This window comes from Monodelphis domestica, chromosome 3 (genome assembly GCF_027887165.1).
Source record: "Monodelphis domestica isolate mMonDom1 chromosome 3, mMonDom1.pri, whole genome shotgun sequence".
NCBI lineage: Eukaryota > Metazoa > Chordata > Mammalia > Didelphimorphia > Didelphidae > Monodelphis > Monodelphis domestica.
Genome location: NC_077229.1, coordinates 474177601 through 474195326, shown reverse-complemented (window position 1 = coordinate 474195326; position 17726 = coordinate 474177601). Strand labels below are relative to the sequence as shown.

Below are 17726 nucleotides of genomic sequence, written 5' to 3'. Positions count from 1 at the left end.
GCTTTGTTTGTACATCAATTCTTCCCTTATCCATAAGCCTAACATGTAAACTTTTCTATGTTCCCCTAATTTGCTTATGTGTCCCCCTTTATTTCTAGATCAAGTAACCATTTTGACTTTGTCTTCGTGAGTAGTGTAAGATGTTGGCCTATTTCTAGTTTCTCCCATACTCTTTTCCAGTTTTCCCAAGCAGTTTTTGTCAAAGAGTGAGTTCTCCTCCCAAAAACTTGGATCTTTGGGTTTCCTGAACACTAAATTATTATGGTTGTTAACTACTGAGTATTGATTACCTAACCATCCATTGACTGACTATTTCTATTTCTTAGCTAATACCAGACTTTTCCTGATTATTTCTTTATAGTATGTTTGAGATATAGTATCGCTCCACCTCCTTCATATTTTTTTTTCATTAGTTCCCTTGATATTCTTGGCCTTTTGTTCTTCCAGATGAATTTTGTTATTATTTCTTCTAACTCTGTTAAATAAGTTTTGGGTAGTTTGATTGGTTTGGCACTGAAAAGGTAAATTAGTTTTGGTAAGATTGTCATTTTTATTATATTGACTTGGTCTATTAATTAATTAATGTTTTTCCAAATGTTTAGGTTTGACTTTATTTGTGTGAAGTGTTTTATCTACAGTTATTTTGAATAAAATTCCCTTTTTTAATCTGTGAAAATTTAACACTAGCCTGTTCCCCTTTCTTTGGTACCCCAAAACAAACTTGATTTTAAAGAGAGTGTTTTGATATAATTTTGAAGTTACAACTTACCCCACCCCTTGAATTAAGAATGCAGACAAAGCTTGTTGCTTATCTGTAAATAAACTACTTAAAAGAGTGGGGTGTAGGAGATAGTAATGAGCAGCATGTGCACTCTTCTGCTTTGGAAAGGGGTGTCACAAAAAGATTATAAAATTCCATAGAATTTTAATCATAGAATATCTCTTGTTGCTGGGCTTTGTTGATAATAAATAGACAGAAATTTATATGGGTTTATTTTGTATCTTGCAACTTTGCTAAAGTTGTTAATTATTTCTAGTAAGTTTTTCTGTTAATTCTTTAAAGGTTTTCTATGTATTACATCACATCAATTGCAAGAAGTGATAACTTTGTTTCCTCATTGTCTACTCTAATTCATTAAATTTCTTTTTCTTTTCTTATTGTTATAGCTAGTATTTCTATTAATATTCAGGAATACTGGTGATAATGGGCATCCTTGCTTCATCTGGGATCTTACTGAGAAGGATTCTAGTTTATCCCCCATTACAGACAATGCTTCCTGAAGATTTTAGATAGTTGCCACTTATCACTTTAAGGAAGACTCCATTTATTCCAATGTTTTCTGATTTTTATAAGGAATGCATGTTGTATTTTGTCAAAAACTTTTTTCCTACATCTATTGACATAATCATATGGTTTCTATTGGTTTTGTTGTTGATATGGTCAATTATACTGATAGTTTTCCTCATATTGAACCATCCCTGTATTCCTACTATAAAACCCACTTGGTCATAGTGTATACTCCTGATATAATGCTTTAATTTTCTTGCTTATGTTTTATTTAAAATTTTTGCATCAATGTTCTTTAGGGAGATAGGTCTATAGGTTTCTTTCTCTGTTTTAGCTCTTCCTGGTTTAGTGCCATATTTGTGATATAAAAGGAATTTGGAAGGATACTTTCTTCCCTTATTTTTCCAAATAGTTTATGTCATATTCATTCATTATTCTTTGAATGTTTGGTAGAATTTACTTATTAATCCATCTGGCCCTAGGACCTTATTCTTACAGAATTCTTTGATGCTTTGTTCAGTTTCTTTTTCTGTAGTGGGGTTAAGTATTCTATTTCCTCTCTTATTAATCTGGGTAGTTTGTATTTTCATAAATATTCATCTATTTCACTTAGATTGTCAGACTTATTGGCATATAGTTTGCATGATATACATTTATAAAATTATTTTGTATACTCTTCAGTAGCTGCTATGAACTTGCTCTGTACACTGGACTCCAATTGCTTCATCTATAAAAATGAGGATATTGTATTAGATAATTTGCTAAGGTCCCTTGTCAACTGTAAAGTTCTAGAACTGATCCATGGATAAGGATAGCATAATGACACAGTAGAACTTATACAGTTCTACCAGAGACAAGCCTACACTTTTTGAATGTCTAACTGTGCTTGCATTCTGAATAAGAAGCAAAATCCAGGGGTTTTCAAGTTGATGCCATATATACTCATCTCTACCCTGCCTCTAAAAAAGTATACGACTTTGCTACCTGTGTTCAGAGGTAGCAAAGAGGTTGAATAAAATAATTGTTTGTGCAGCTTTTACCTTTTAGTCTTACTTTTGTCCATCTTTTGTTCATGTGTAAATTACTAGTCTCTTCTAAATCTGTGAGATAGAATTTTGGACTAGTCTATGCATAAGAAGTACTCTATTTGTTTTAAGTGAGACTACCTGTTTAAGCTATTTGAAAGTCTCACTAAGAGAAGAAAAACAAAGATTGAATATAGATTGAAAAGTGTGAAGTGCCTATCTACATATCTGTCTACTGTAATTGTCTGTATTTTCCTGCTGGGCAATTTGGAGTCTTGAATTTTCACCTATTAGTGTGTCTAATGTTTATATGTATCACCATGGCAGCTGGAGTTGCCTTGGGTATATAAATTTCAACTTAGGGAAAATAGAAATGTCTTTATTAATCTGAGAAGTACAAAGGAATCTTTAGGGAAAATGATAAAAAAAAATCTCTGTAAGTTGAGTTTTGTATGATAAACACTGTAAAACACCAATATGTGAGCATATAAGTAAGTGTAAGTAGAGATTGCTTTCACAATTGATAACTCTATTTCATTAGAGAAAACTTGTGCTTATAAAAATTGCATTTCTTGTTTTTAAATGGCCTGGGTTTGTTCATTTCATCTAGCACTAATCTTTAGTCTCATGTGATCAGTGTGGGCCTCCCCTATTGCTTAAATCTTTCTCATCCTTCAAAAAAATCCCTCCCTCCCAGACCCATCCATCCCCTCAAATTATCATCCTATATCTCTCCCTTTTCTATCTAAACCCCTTAAAAAACTGCACTCATTGCATCCAATTCTTATCTTCTTTGCTCACTTTGGAACCTCTTGTGATTTGACTTATATTCTCATCACACAAATCAGTAACTCATAATCATTAATATCTGATAGCTGTTTCTCAATCATCTTCCTTCTTGAACTGTCTATAATATTTGGCATTATTGACTCTTCTTTCCTCCTGGATAGAGGTAGAGATCTTTAGGTTGTTTTTTTGTTTTTTTGAAACTGCTTTCTTTCTCTTGGTTCCCTAACTACCTATCTAACCATTTCTCACTCATCTTTGCTGTATCATTCTCCTGAACCTATGGATGTACCCCAAGGCTCTATCCTACACTCTTCTCATTCTCTACACTTCTCTTGATGACATCATTAGATCAAATAGGTTATATTATCATTTCATTGAAGATGACTCCAATATCTATATATCTAATCTGTTTCTCTTCTGAAGTACTATGTCACTCAACTACCTATTAGAAATTAAACACATCCACGTGTTATATTCTGGATAATTTAAGTATTTTAAAAGCAACATCTTTAGTATGTAAGCTTTAAAAGTAGTTAAAGAGTTTTTTAAGATCTTACAACTGAAACCTTAACTTGAGGAGCTCTAGAGGGAGCTACACTAATATATTTATGCAAAACCATCTAGAGCTCTATTATCTATTGTGATGGTTTCTCTTTCTACACCGATAATGGTTATCAGATATATGCATGTATGGCAGTTTCAGATTGTGATATGAAGACAATAAAACTCTAGGAAACACGAGGTTTTTTTTTTTGTTTTATTTCATCCTTTTAGATTCTCATTTTCCTGTACAAGTGGTTCACATAGTATAACTCTCATTGTGCATGCGTGCAACACATGGATGTGTTTAAAGCAAAAGAAATACTCTTTTTTTCCTTTTTGAAAGGCTGCAAAAAAATTCTCCCCAAAACATGTTTGTAATGTATCATATACTTTTCTTTTTTGTTGTTGTTGGAAAGGTTTAACATTTGTGCCTAGTTGAGGGAGTGAGTTGGTATCTTTTAAATTTAGGTTTAGAGTTAAAAAGAAGGAATGCAATCATCACTTCTTTCTTTTTATGTGTAATTATATAGCTTTGTCAATTGCAAAGTGCTATACAAAAATCTGAGCTATTTGTGCAAAAAATATTAGTTTCTAAAAGGCCATTCCTATTACTTAAAATAAAAATAGAAAGTTTTGAGAAACAGAGTGATTTATATCAAAATGGTAGTGTTTGACTCCTAGTCATTGTAATCTTTCAGAAACATTAGGAGATCCAATAGGAAGTAAAACAGAAATCATAATGTGTATTATTAAAGAAGAAAATACATTCAAGAATTGCAGCACAAATGCTGTATGAGCCCCAAAGGAAAAGGTTGTTAATCAGAAGATTTGGGCAAGATTTCATGGAGGAAAGGGGCATTTGAGTTACCCTTGAAAGCATGGCTATGGATCCAACAATAAGCCAGACATTCCTGACTAAGGAAAGTGTGAAAAAAAGCTGTGTCATGGGGAACAGAGACCAGAAGAACCTTGGTATAACAGCTGTGAGAAATGAATGGCCCCAGTGAAGATCAAGATTGGTAGTGTCCTGTTTTCACAACAGAGTACCTATATGTCCTCCCTGGGCTTGCAAACACATTTATTCACACACATGGATTTCCTACTGTGTCTCCTAGGAAGTTGAACATAAGAAAAAAGTCAGGTGACTCAAATTAGGTGGCAAAGTGGAGTATCAACTTTATCTTTCATCTGAAAGTATAGGTATGACCTATATCCCAGAACCCCTGATTCTTCTCCTCAGCTGTGGACATAAGAGAGCTCAGGTCCACCTATATGGACACTTAGAGACAGATATTATTTCAGACCCCCATCCCTTCCTTAATATCTAAAAATGAGGCAAAAAGATAGCAGTTCAATGCCAGTGAGTCCCTATTGCCTTTAGGATCAAATACGTAATACTCTGTTTGACATTCAAAGTTCATCATAACCAACTCTCACTCATGCCTTCCAATCTTCTAACACCTTACTCCTGCTGTGTACTTTTCAACCCAGTAACATTGGCCTCCCGACTGAACAAGACACTCTCTTCGCTTCGGCAGTTTTTCTAACTGTCCTTGAACACATTTCCTCCTCAACTCTGCCTGCTGACTTCCCCAGCTTCCTTTAAGTCTCAATTAAAATGCCATATTTTATTGGAAGCCTTCCTTATCCTCTTCTAATTCTAATGCCTTCCTCTGACAATCATTTCCTATTTATCCTGTATATAAATTGTTTTGTCTGTATTTGTCTACATGTTGTCTCTGCCATTGGATTGTAAGCTTCTGAGGGCAGGGACTGTTGTCCTTTGCTTCTTTTTTGTCTCCCCAGTGCTTGGCACAGTGTCTGACATATAGTAGGTACTTAATCAGTATTAATTGATTAGGGATTCCTCATCATTCAGTTTTCTAAGAAGAGATGGAGTCCAGCTCTGAAGAAAGGGAATTGAATTTGATTCAGTACTCTGCTCATAATGCTGAACAAAGTGGATACTTGTAATAGACTGACTGGTGACAGTGATCATGGAAATGGGGTCCTGGGACAAGCTGAAGTTGGACACCAAAGAAATAAGGAAAAGATTTCAATAAACTATTAAGAGATGTATAACACCTGTATAGCATTTGACTTTACAATAAGCATGATAAGAAAAAGTGGGTCTTTCCATTGCTAAAGCAACCATTTCCATTTCTCCTAACCTTTATTCTACTTTTCTGGTCATACTCTGTGATGAATTCCTAATCCATAATGTTGCAGTTGTTTATCTACTCTCAAATCATAAGTAGGAGACAGACAGGTTTTTTAAGTGCTATAGGTAGCATTGTATTTTTTCTTAGCTTTAAGAATTCAGGCCTTTCAGATAAAATATATCCATAGGTATGCAAAACAAATTTTATATAAGAATATATTTAATATAATTTATAATGTAATTTATATTCATCAGTCTAGTATAAGCTGCTGACAAACTGGATGTTTCAGTGTTTTAATGGAAATATGATCACATCAATGTGAGTACATCCTTCAGCAGTTTAACACAATCTATCCACTCCTTTTTATCTTGTGAGACTATCCCATGGCCTCTCATCATCCCTTCACAGGAGGGTTCTAATGTATTGAAGGCCTTCATTTAAATCTCTTGACATTATTATATAAGTGCTAGTAGCACACACAGACTATCCATTGCATTCCTCACTCCCACTATATGCCTCTTTTCCTGGTCATTCACTTCTTTGATGTGTTTTATTCTATTTCATGTTCACAATTCTTCATTATCAATATCCTTCCATCCAGGCATGCCAGTAAGTCAACAAGTGTTCATTAAGATATTACTATGTTCCCAGCACTGTGAGCACTGGAAATGCAAAGAAAGATTTTTTAAAATAGTACCTGCTATTACGGAACAGACATCCTGATGGGGAATCCACATATAAATAACCAGATAGAGAGAGACAGACAGACAGACAGACAGACAGACAGACAGACAGACAGAGACTGACAGAGAGACAGAGACAAAAAGACATAGAGAATGTGTGAATGGGGAAAGGTGTTAACATCTGGGTAGCCAGGAAGAATCTCCTTCAAAAGTCAAACAAGGGAGAACAAAATGTTCAGAGTGGGGGACTGCATTCCAGGCCTGAGAGTTAGCCTCACAAAAGACCTAGAGAGAAGAGGTAGAATGTGATATTTAAGGATATTTAAGGAACTGTAAGCAGGTCAGCATTCCCTGAGTTACAGAATGTAGGAGAATGGGATGTGCCAGGACTCAAAGGGTGGGGAGGGGTCAGTTTGTGAAAAGCTTTTAATGACAGATGGAGGACTTCATAATTGATCCCCAAGGTAACAGGGAGCTATTGTAGCACCTTGAATAGAAGGTAAGTGGGGGAGAGTAACATGGAAGATCAATAGGAAGGTTGTTACAGTAGTCTAAGAGAGAGGGTGAGTTCTTGAACTAGGATTGTGAATGAGTGAGTGGAGAAAAAAACAGATGGTATACAGGATTGAATGCTGGACCTGCAGTCAGGAAGTCCTGTGTTCAAATCCAGCCTTAGACACTTAGTAGTACTTGTAGAGAGTAGGAGAGAGAATAAGGTTGTGCCCCTCTACATTGCCTTTCAGATAACTGATAATTTTAATTCTAAAGAGGCTTTAATTTCACAGCCCTTTATGACCCCTGAAAGAATCTTAATATTGATTGATGGGATTTTGTTTTATAGAAAAGTTTGGAGTCATTTAAAATGTTGCATAGTTTCTTAAATGTAAACCCACCAACACCTTTCCCTATTTAATTCTGAGCCCAATTAATTGCCCATATTCAGCATTGTTCTAAGAGATTTATACCAATAGTCAGATACCTTTTGTCTACTTGGTTTTTCCTATATGGATATTTAATCCAAACTCTTTGGAGTGATTTTGAATCTCTCATTTAATTTGCTTTGATCCCAAGGCTTGATACTGTTAACCATGTCATCTAAAAACAGGAGCTTCTGGCCCTTCATCTCTTAAATTTGGGTTCTGCCTTGATCATCAAATGAGATAATATATGTAAATTGCTTTGCCCCCAAAGCACTGTATAAATGCTAGCTATTACTTTTTATTATTATTCAAGATAGTGGCAAACACCTTTGTTGAACATGCCACCCTATTTTTATGCTTGATATTCTTGTCATTGAATAAGGGCAAATCTTTTGTTCCATCTTGCAAATAATCCTATATGATTTTAATATATACATATGTATATATGAGATACCTTATTTAAGGAATGTTTTTAGGACAGCACTTTGCTTTTTAGAATAAAATCATTTTTAGAGATAATTTACAATAAATACCAGAGGAATATTGTTTTCTTGGAAACTTTCAGTCAGTTGTGTAACTTTTAAGATGTGTTCTACTATATTATGTTAGAACCTACCTATTCCCTTTTCACACTTTTGATATGTACATACGTACATTCTCATTGTGATTTTGTAGAAATAGTGAAGTAGACAAATAATCAGTCACTCATGTTTTCTTGATTGCCTTTAAGGGTGGTAATAATGTCATAATATCTGATTATTTTCCCCAAGTTTTGTTTGGTTTTGAATGACCATTTTAAAAAATGTGTGTATATATAGAAAACATAATATAATACATGTACCTTGTTAGAAATATGTAACAAAATATAATAAATATTCTGGTCCAAGAGAAACAAATTCTCACATTAGCTATGCTTCAAATCTGCCTCATTATTTTTTTCCTCTTCCCTTCCACCTCTCTTCACTCCCAGAAGCAGGTAATATGGCATAAGTTATACATAAGTTATCATATGATACATATTTCCCTGTGTATCATGTTGTGAAATAAGACACCTATTGCTTCCACAATAGGAATTCATGGAGGAAATAAAGAGAAGAATGATATGTTTCAATCTGTGTTCAGATGCTGCCTGCCCATTCTATGGCAGTAGATATCTTTTTTAATAATGTCATCCCTTGGAGTTGTCCTGGATCCTTGCCTTGTTGCTAATTGTTGTCATTCACAATTGATCATCATAAATTTTTGTTCTTTCTCCTGGTTCTGCTTACTTCACTTTGCATTACTTTGTATAAGTCTGCAAATTTTTTTGTGATCATCATATTTGTCATTTTTATGTCATGATACTATTATTACAGTACAATCATATACCTCAACTTGTTCAGCCATTCCCCAACTGATGGACATTCCTTCAGTTTCCAGTTCTTTGCCATCACCAAAAGAACTGCTATCAATATTTATGAACATATAGTTTCTTTTCCTTTGTCCTCAGTGACCTTAGGAAATAAACGGAAAGGTAGTATCACTGGGTCAAAAAGGTGTACTCAATTTTATAACTCTTTGAATATGACTCCAGATTGCTTTCAAAAATGGTTGGATAAGTTCAAAGTTCCACCAACAATGCATTAATGTCCCTATTTTTCCACATCCCCTCCAACATTTGTCATCATTCTTCACCTCCACATCTGTTTCAATAATCTACTAATTGGTCTCTCAGCTTCCAGTCTCTCCCTCTTTCCAATCTATCAGTATAAGTTCGGCTATGTCATTCCTCTTTTCAAGAATATTATTGTCTCCCTATTGCTTCTGAGATAAAATGCTTATTCTTGAACCCATTGGCATGTATGTAAGATCCTCACAGTCTGGCTACAGCTTGCCTTTACAATCTTTGCCTACATTATGCCCCTTCATACACTACATTTCAGCCAAACTCACATACTTGCTATTCTTCATACTTATGTTCCACTTCCTACCTTTTTGTTTTAATGCAGAAATTTCATATTCCTAGAATGTTCTCTCTCATCACCTTTGCCCTTAGAATCCTTACTGCCCTTCATCTCCTATGGAAAACTTTAATGCGCTCGCTCTCTCTCTCTCTCTCTCTCTCTCTCTCTCTCTCTCTCTCTCTCTCTCTCTCTCTCTCTCTCTCTCTCTCTCTCTCTCTCTTCCTCTCTCTCTCTCTCTCTTCCTCTCTCTCTCTCTTCAGATTATATGGTGTTTAGTTATCTATTTATATATTGCATTTCCAGCAAAATATATGTTCCTTAAGGTCAGGGACTAGTTTTTGCCTTTTGTCTTTTCTTTTCTTTTTTTGATAATTAGCATCTAGCACACTTCAATGCCTTAAAAATAATGGGTATTTAGTAAGTACTAGTTAATGAATGATTTCTCTTCAAATTATGTAGCATTTATCTGTTTACCTGGTATTTGCATTTCTTCACTAAAAGCCTGAAGGGGATCGATTTGAGGGGAGAGGCCAGCTTCTTAAGGTCAGGGACAATTTTTTGTCTTGTCTTTTTATCTAGCAGGATGCCGAAACATAAGAGGCATTTAACATGTATATTAAAGAAAAGAATAAATGTATCATATGTATAATCTATAACTCTTTAGCTTCTTTCATGCCTCAATTCCTGAGCCATATTTTGTAAGCCTTCCTTCCCTAATTTGACCTTTATAATGAAGTCACATTATATGTTGATTTAATTTGGAATGTATTTTTAAATTTGTCCTAGAATGCACTACTTATGCAGCCTTAGCAATAGATGTAACTGAAAAGTGAATTTAAAAAAGAATGAATTAAAGATGTTCATACTAAATTGAAGAAACTATCAATAAGAGGATAGGATTAACAAGAGGAACCAAAAATAAGGGGGGAAATATCCAGCAATTAGCTGAAGGGATCAGTCTTTTGTTTTTTGTTTTTCTAAAAATGCTTAGTCATCCTTGGGCTTTCTGTCTGAACCAAGATTTTAATGTCAGAATCTTTAATAAATTTAGTTTGGGATAGAAAAGAAGCTAATTAATGTGGTAAAGTGGTCCTGTATGTTATTTATATAATTGTTGAATAGTTGACTATCTTAATGATATTGATAAATGGCATGACTACAATAGGAAATCAAAGAATGCTGCCTGGCACCTAACACAATTCCTTGTCTGTGCAGCAAATGCTTAATAAATATTTGTTGAACTGAGTTGAAGTTTGTTTATGTCAGGTTTCTCCTCTGTACTATGTTGAGATATAAGGATTTCATTGCAGATCTCTCCTGATTATGTTCTACTGAGTCTTTTCAGTTCTTGTATTTTTTCTAGTATGCATGAATCATAATTTTAAAAAATACCTAGAATGAGTACATAGTTTTACATAGCCTATAGCATGATTATGAAATGAACTATGAAATATTTATTATCTATTTTTATAATGGCATTGGATATTGGTAGTGATCTTTAAGGCTGTCACATTTTTGATCCATTAATTGGATCCCATTTGCTTTGATGAATGTCAGTTTATCAGTGAACTGTGATTTTTTCTGCATATGAGTTCCCAGTGTGAGAATTCACTTACAATTCAGATCTCAAACTATGTCTAACATAGTTTTAAGGAGTTCCCCAAGACTGAGAAATTAAATTCCTTGCTCTTGGGCACATAGTTGTTGTATATGGGTGGAATTAGAGTCTGAATCTTTCTGACTCCAAACCTAACACTTTATGCACTCTTTCCTTTCATTTGTCATAAAATATTTGTTCATAAAAATGTAACTTGTTTCTTTGAGAAATGTCAAGTTTAAAACTTTAATTTTTAAAAAATGTAATTAGTACAATTGTTCAAGAGAACATCTCACCAGAAGATTCCTCAGCTAATTCAGAAGAACATTTAGAAAAATTTCTGCCGTAATTTAAATTTACAGCCTTGCTCATTCATAATTTTGGATTTCCTTAAATTATTTTTTGGTTAATAAAATAATTTATGATGTTCATTCCATTCTCCAAACTGACTCCATCCTAGGGCCATGTTTCCTACCCTTATCTTAATTTCTATCTTTGCTTTCAGGTTCCATTCATTTTTTGTCACCCCAGGGTCCTTCTCTTGCTCTCAATGTCCCATTCTTCAGCATAATTCACAGGTTTGCAATGGAAGAGACAAAGTGACTTTGCAGAGTATAGCTGAGATACTGTTCACAGTGACATGTGAAACAAATAACTGAACAGAATGGATAGCCATAAGTTATCCTAGGACAATGATGGCACACCTTTTAGAGACCATGTGCCCAAACTGCCATATGTAAGCCTCCCTCCCCTCCCACCTTACCCCATATAGGGGAGGGAAAAGGCACTCTCATTGGGCTACTGGGAAGAGGGGCAGACCATGTGATAAATGTCCTCAGACTCAGTGGAGAGAGGGAGGGGAGCAGTTCCCTAACATGGTCCCAGGACCTCTAATAGTACATAAAAAGCAGGGCTGGGGCAAAGAGTGAATAACAGGCTAAAAAGCTAACTTATTTCTACTTCTCCTAATCCCTGGCAACCAAATATGTTAAATTCTACAGTAAAAGGTTTTCTGCATTTACACAACCTGTTAGTCCATTTACTCCAGAGTCTAATAACCAAGTTGACCCAAAATGAACATAGTTACATAGTGTTTAATGTAGTATCAGATCAGATAATGCTATGATGGAAAATGTCTTGGTATTAAGGGAACCAGAGAGGTAGACCACAGTTTTTCCAACAATGAGTCCCAAGAACAAGATGCTCTTTCAAGTTTGCAGAATTATATAGCATCCAATTTCTCATTTTCCTAATCATGCACCTTTTATATCAGACAACTATAACCTATAGATGGTATTTCTGACTGATTTTGTTAAATTTGGTGGAACCTCCTCCCTCTTCCCTAACCTTTGTTTTACTGATCTCAGATATCACTATGATGCAAATACATGTTATTAACAACAAAGGCTATCAATTTATGTTCAAAAATTTTAGAATGTTTTAAGAGAATCAAGAGCACATGTTATTATCCTGTGACATTGTCAACTTTTTTTTTTTTATTAAAACCCTTACCTTCCGTCTTGGAGTCAATACTGTGTATTGGCTCCAAGGCAGAAGAGTGGTAAGGGCTAGGCAATGGGGGTCAAGTGACTTGCCCAGGGTCACACAGCTGGGAAGTGGCTGAAGTCAAATTTGAACCTAGGACCTCCCGTCTCTAGGACTGGTTCTCAAACCACTGAGCTACCCAGGTGGCCCCCCCACCATTGTCAACTTTTTAAAGTATGTTGAAGTGCCATTAGTTAGAAAATAAGAATTAGATAAATGAGAAAATACTTCATGAGCTAGATTTAGACTCCCTTTGCTGGAATGTTTTACTATATAGCATTAAGTTCATTTTTTATGTTCTTAATGTCAATATTATTCAATAAGAAAAATATTTTAAGATAAAGAATAAGCTAGCATACATTTTAATAATTAACACAAAACATTAAATCAGTACTAGCCTATGACTTTAAAAATAATAGTTGTTGCAGGTAGATTTTTAACAGTTATAGGACTGTGTTGATAACCATCATTGATTTTAAATTTTTGACATTATAGAAGCAGAAAACATAAGAGATTGAAATTTCAGATGTGGAAATACTGCTGAGGCAGCATTAACAGTGAATTGAATTAACATTAAGTAGTGTTCAGCGAGAGATGTGCATATGTAGACTCTATAGAAAATCAAAGAGATATTTTTATGCAGAATGTCAACAAATATCATTTTGGTACCTAAAGTATAGTTTACTATAATCTCTATCAGATAATGAAAGGTATTCGGGATTTTTTCATTGTTTTTTTTTAAGAGCTGTATTGCATTTTTCTAGAAATATAGTTTATAGAAATTGTTAACAATTTATAGCCAAATTTGTTTAGGAAAATTGTTCATTTCCATTGATATGAGAAAGATTTGAAAAATAAAAGCCATTTGATGCAAGGTAATAGTGAAGACATGATGATGAAATTCAGGACTGCTACTTGTATTTTACTATAATTTTTCATTAAGCATTCTCTCAATCACTATTTCAAATTAAGGTCACTAGTGTTAGTAGATTAAACCCATTTGTCTATTCTTTTTATTCCAAACTGTTTTTTTCTTCTCCCTTTATCTTGCCTGTCACTGATGAATTCTTTATACCAATCCACTCTTTATTTTCAGAAATCATTTATTTTTCATAGAAATAACATTCTTTAGAAAGAAGTTAAAGTGTAATAGTTTATCGACATGAAGTAATATATTAGAAACCAAAATGATATTGATAGACTGAAGAAAAAGACTTTTGTGTGTATCAGAGTCTGCAAGGAATTACAAGATCATAGTGTGAAAGCAGGGTAGTTAAATTGGATATAAAACGAAAGAACTCTGACAAGTCAAAGAAAGATTGCTTTCTTTTCTGATGTACAATCCACTGAAAATTAGTGGATGTTAGTCTTAAGTAGCTAACAGTGAACCCCAGGTACCATCTTCCCTGAAGCACAAAAATAGGAAGTCTAAGAAACTTGTAAAAGATATCCTCAGGGATTCCTCCCTTTTTTCACTATGATCCCTTTAATCCTTGAATTGTCAAACCACATGGAAAATAATAGGGCTTTGTCGTTCTAAGACTTAAATAGCATTGTGTTTAAAAGAAAATTTGAAGTTTTTCCATATTTCCAGATAAGGGTAGAATGTTTTCAGTTGTGTAAAAAAAGTTTAAATGAGAAATAAGTTTGTGCTTTCTTTTTTTGATATAATATTATCATTTCTGACTAAGCAGGCTGCACTCAATTAAAAAAAAAAGAAATTACAGCCAATATTTTATTTTCCTTTCTGGAAACAGATGATTCAACGAGAAGCAGATGTAAAAAATAAGGTAACTGCTGTGGCGTTGACAGACTCTGTTCACAATGTGTGGCATCAAGAAGCTGGCAAAACTATCCGGGAATGGATGAGAGAGGTGAGACTGAATTTTCTTAAGTGCTGAGATGAATTGGGTAGGTGTGAGTCTTTCCATCTTGAGCCCCTACCTCCTACCACCCTCCCTTGCAGCCTCTGTTACTATGGACAGAACATTCACAGATATGATTGAAATAATCACAGAACACCTTATTTTTGAAAGACAAGCAGTTTTTCAAAAGCCCATTTGTTTTTCCTCCATTTATAAAATTATGCATGAATATACAAAATAAAAGAACTATGGTTGAAAAAAGTATCACTGTTGGGGTTTGTTTTAACCACAATGTTTAATTTTGGCACCAGCTGTTAAGCATAGTGCCATTTAATTGCAAGGAATAGGCTTAATGTAAGCTCTACCTCATCCCTTTCTTACTAAAAAGGAGGTCAATGCATGCCACTCCTAAATGGATTGGCTGGCTACTGCCAGTAGGGGGAGAAGATGTAATAAGCAGGAATGGGTATAAGCCAGACCCCAGAGCTCAGAAGAACAGAGACTGGCCATGGTCCAGCCTCAGGCTAAGAAAGCTTTTTTTCACTGTTTTAAGGGTAAATGAACCTGAAAACTAGTTTGAACTCCCTGAACATGCTCCTGTTTTCTTTTCTCAACTTTCATCCCATTGTTTCCCTTTATACTATTACAGGTATCTGGCTGGAAAAAAAAATACCATTCCTTATTTGTATATACCTTTGGATATTACCCCTAATTGGCATATCCTAATCATACCTTCAACTCTTTTTCCCTTAAATCATCTGCATCTTTAATCACTTGATATTCCTGGATTTTTTCCAATTTCTTTACAATCTGATAAGGCAACCAATAATTGATTCAGCCAGGCCTCTGCCAGAAGAAATGTGCAGTAAAGGAGTATGCCAGTTATGTTGTATTGTGAGAACTGATGAGTTAACAAATAAAGCTATCTTTTAGTTCTAAAAAATAATATATTACATAATTCCCTACTGTTGGCAAATTATTATAATAAATATTGGTGTTTTGTGATTTTTATTTTACATCAGAAAACTCAGTCTTATTCTTCAACAAATAAACTTGTGCTAGAATATTTTTTCTACTTATTACATTGCTAACCTACCTAATTTCCCTCCTTCTCTAACATCCAGGTGTCTTTCAGCATTATTGTTTTTTTTCATGACTTGAGTAGTCATGCTTTGAGTATCTGTATTCCTAATTGGTTTTTCCCTGGCTCCCTGGATTTTTTCAAAGGATTATCTTATTTTTGTTTGGATATCTCTTATTTCTCTCTTCTCCTTGTACATTTCCCAGTATACTTTCAGCAGTGAAGTTAATTATCCCCCTCCCTACTGAGGACAAAATATGTCAAATCAATAGCTTTTCACTTTCTCCAAACATGGAAAGTCACTGTTTACCATTTTAAAATTGAGACTTCTACTTCCAAGCAATAATTCTTATATTAAAAGAAATTTAAATGAATACTTTATTATTTGAGGCAAATGGTCACATTTCAGAATGTTACCCTGCATTCCTTCATTTGAGTTGCTGAAAGAGTTGATAAATGAATTTGTCATATATAACCAGGACTCCAACTAATATTTTCCCAAATGAAACCATATTTTAATGTTTAAAAACAGCCTCAATTCTTCTGTAGGTTCCCTCCTTTTTTTTACCTTTCCTCCTGCAACATAAAAGTAGGAAAGACATGATTTGTGTTTCCTTCTGACTTTAGGGAATCTTGACATCCTTAAAAGAACTTATAATCTAGGAGGTGATTTGGTTGTTTTAGACCTTATTTTACTACTGTTTCACTGTGATCATCAACAGATATCAAATGATCACTTAGGTGCTATGAGGGAAACAAAATATAATACCAAGCAAATCTCTGCTTCTCTCTGAGCCTCAGCATCCTTCCTTACCTACCTTCCTAGGAGCTTGTCAGGACCAAATAAGATGATAAATGTAAAGCTCTGAAAAAAAAAAAGTAAGGCCTGATAAAAATATAAGGTGTTATTGTTGTTAAAGCAGATATTCAAATCTCCTTAATGTGGGATTGCTCTCCACCAGTGCAGGTCATTATCCATTCACACCATCTCATCCCACAGAATTTTAATCCAGCTCCTTCTTCTTTTGTTATTCTATCATGATGTTTTTATGATTTTAATATTTCATAGACAAGGTTTTTTATTTGAAAAATTAATTGTAACAACTAGCATTTATTTAGTTTTAAGGTTTGCCATGTGCTTTTCATAAGTTATTTCATTTTGAAATTCAGGATATCTTATTATCTCTGGATCTTACTATATGACCAGTTCATCTCCTTTCCTGGCAATATATGTCCTAGATTATGTCTTTTTTTTTACTTCTTACAGGCAAGGTTTTATTGATCATATGATACAACCCAAATAGACCCATCATATGTCTTTCCATATTCCTTTATGTTACTGAAGTTGTGGTATCATTTGATTTGTAGCCATGTAGTATCAGTGAAAGAATATGGATGCCAAAAAAATGGGCATTTATCAGAGGTTGAGATCATTGATTGAAATTAATATAGCTCCAGGGTAGCCAGGTAGCTCAGTGGATAGAAGGCCAGGCTTGGAGTCAGAGATCCTAGGTTCAGATGTAACCCCAGATACTTCCTAACTGTGCAACCCTGTGCAATTACCTAGTCCTTACTGCTCTTCTGCTTTTGAATTGCTACTTAATAATAATGTTGATTCTAAGACAGAAGGTAAGTGTTTAAAAAGGGAAAAAAAGGAAAGTAATACAACTCTGGATTCATCTCATTGTTCCTCTGCAGTGCTTATCAGAGATGTGTACTGATGGACTAATCCAAAGGACTGCCCATTTTGAGCCATGTCATAATATCCATTCTTTAGTTTATTTGGCTTTTCCTCTGGAAATTGCTAGCTTGATTTCTTTAGTATATTGTTGGATAGCATGGAGAAGGTACTGTCTTATTCCTGGTCAATACAATCAGCAAGTACAAAAAAGAATTATCTGGAGAACCTCACTATCCTTAGTGAGTCACATTTCTTTTTGGCTTTTGTAGAGCACCAGGTGGTGCAGTGAGTAGAGCACCAGACTTGGAATCAGGAAGACTCATTTTTATGAGTTCAAATCTGGCCTCACACACTTCCTAACTATGTGACCCTGGGCAAGTCCCTTAATCCTCTTTGCCTCAATTTCTTCATCTGTAAAAAGAGACGGAGAAGGAAATAAGAAAGCACTTCAATATCTTTTGCCAAGAAACTCCTACACAGGGTCACAAAGAGACAAGACTAAAACTATTGAATGATAAACAGCACATTCATTCATCCATTTAGCAAGCATTTATTAATCACCTTCTTTGTTGTAGGCAAAAGGGATACACAAACAGAAATGAAA

The 17726-nt window shown here is 34.5% G+C and overlaps 1 protein-coding gene across 25 annotated transcripts in view; it reads left to right on the top strand.

Moving 5' to 3' along the window:
• FAM172A (family with sequence similarity 172 member A) overlaps positions 1 to 17726 on the top strand; it is a 560458-nt gene that overhangs the window by 383111 nt on the left and 159621 nt on the right. For all 25 annotated transcript variants that reach the window (XR_008917892.1, XM_007487306.3, XM_056824657.1 and 22 more), the window contains one exon: positions 14253 to 14369. Coding sequence is in view for 24 of the 25 variants with exons in the window: in XM_007487306.3 (XP_007487368.1) it covers positions 14253 to 14369 (117 nt within the window). In the remaining variant the exon portion in view is untranslated. The remainder of the gene's footprint in view (positions 1 to 14252; positions 14370 to 17726) is intronic.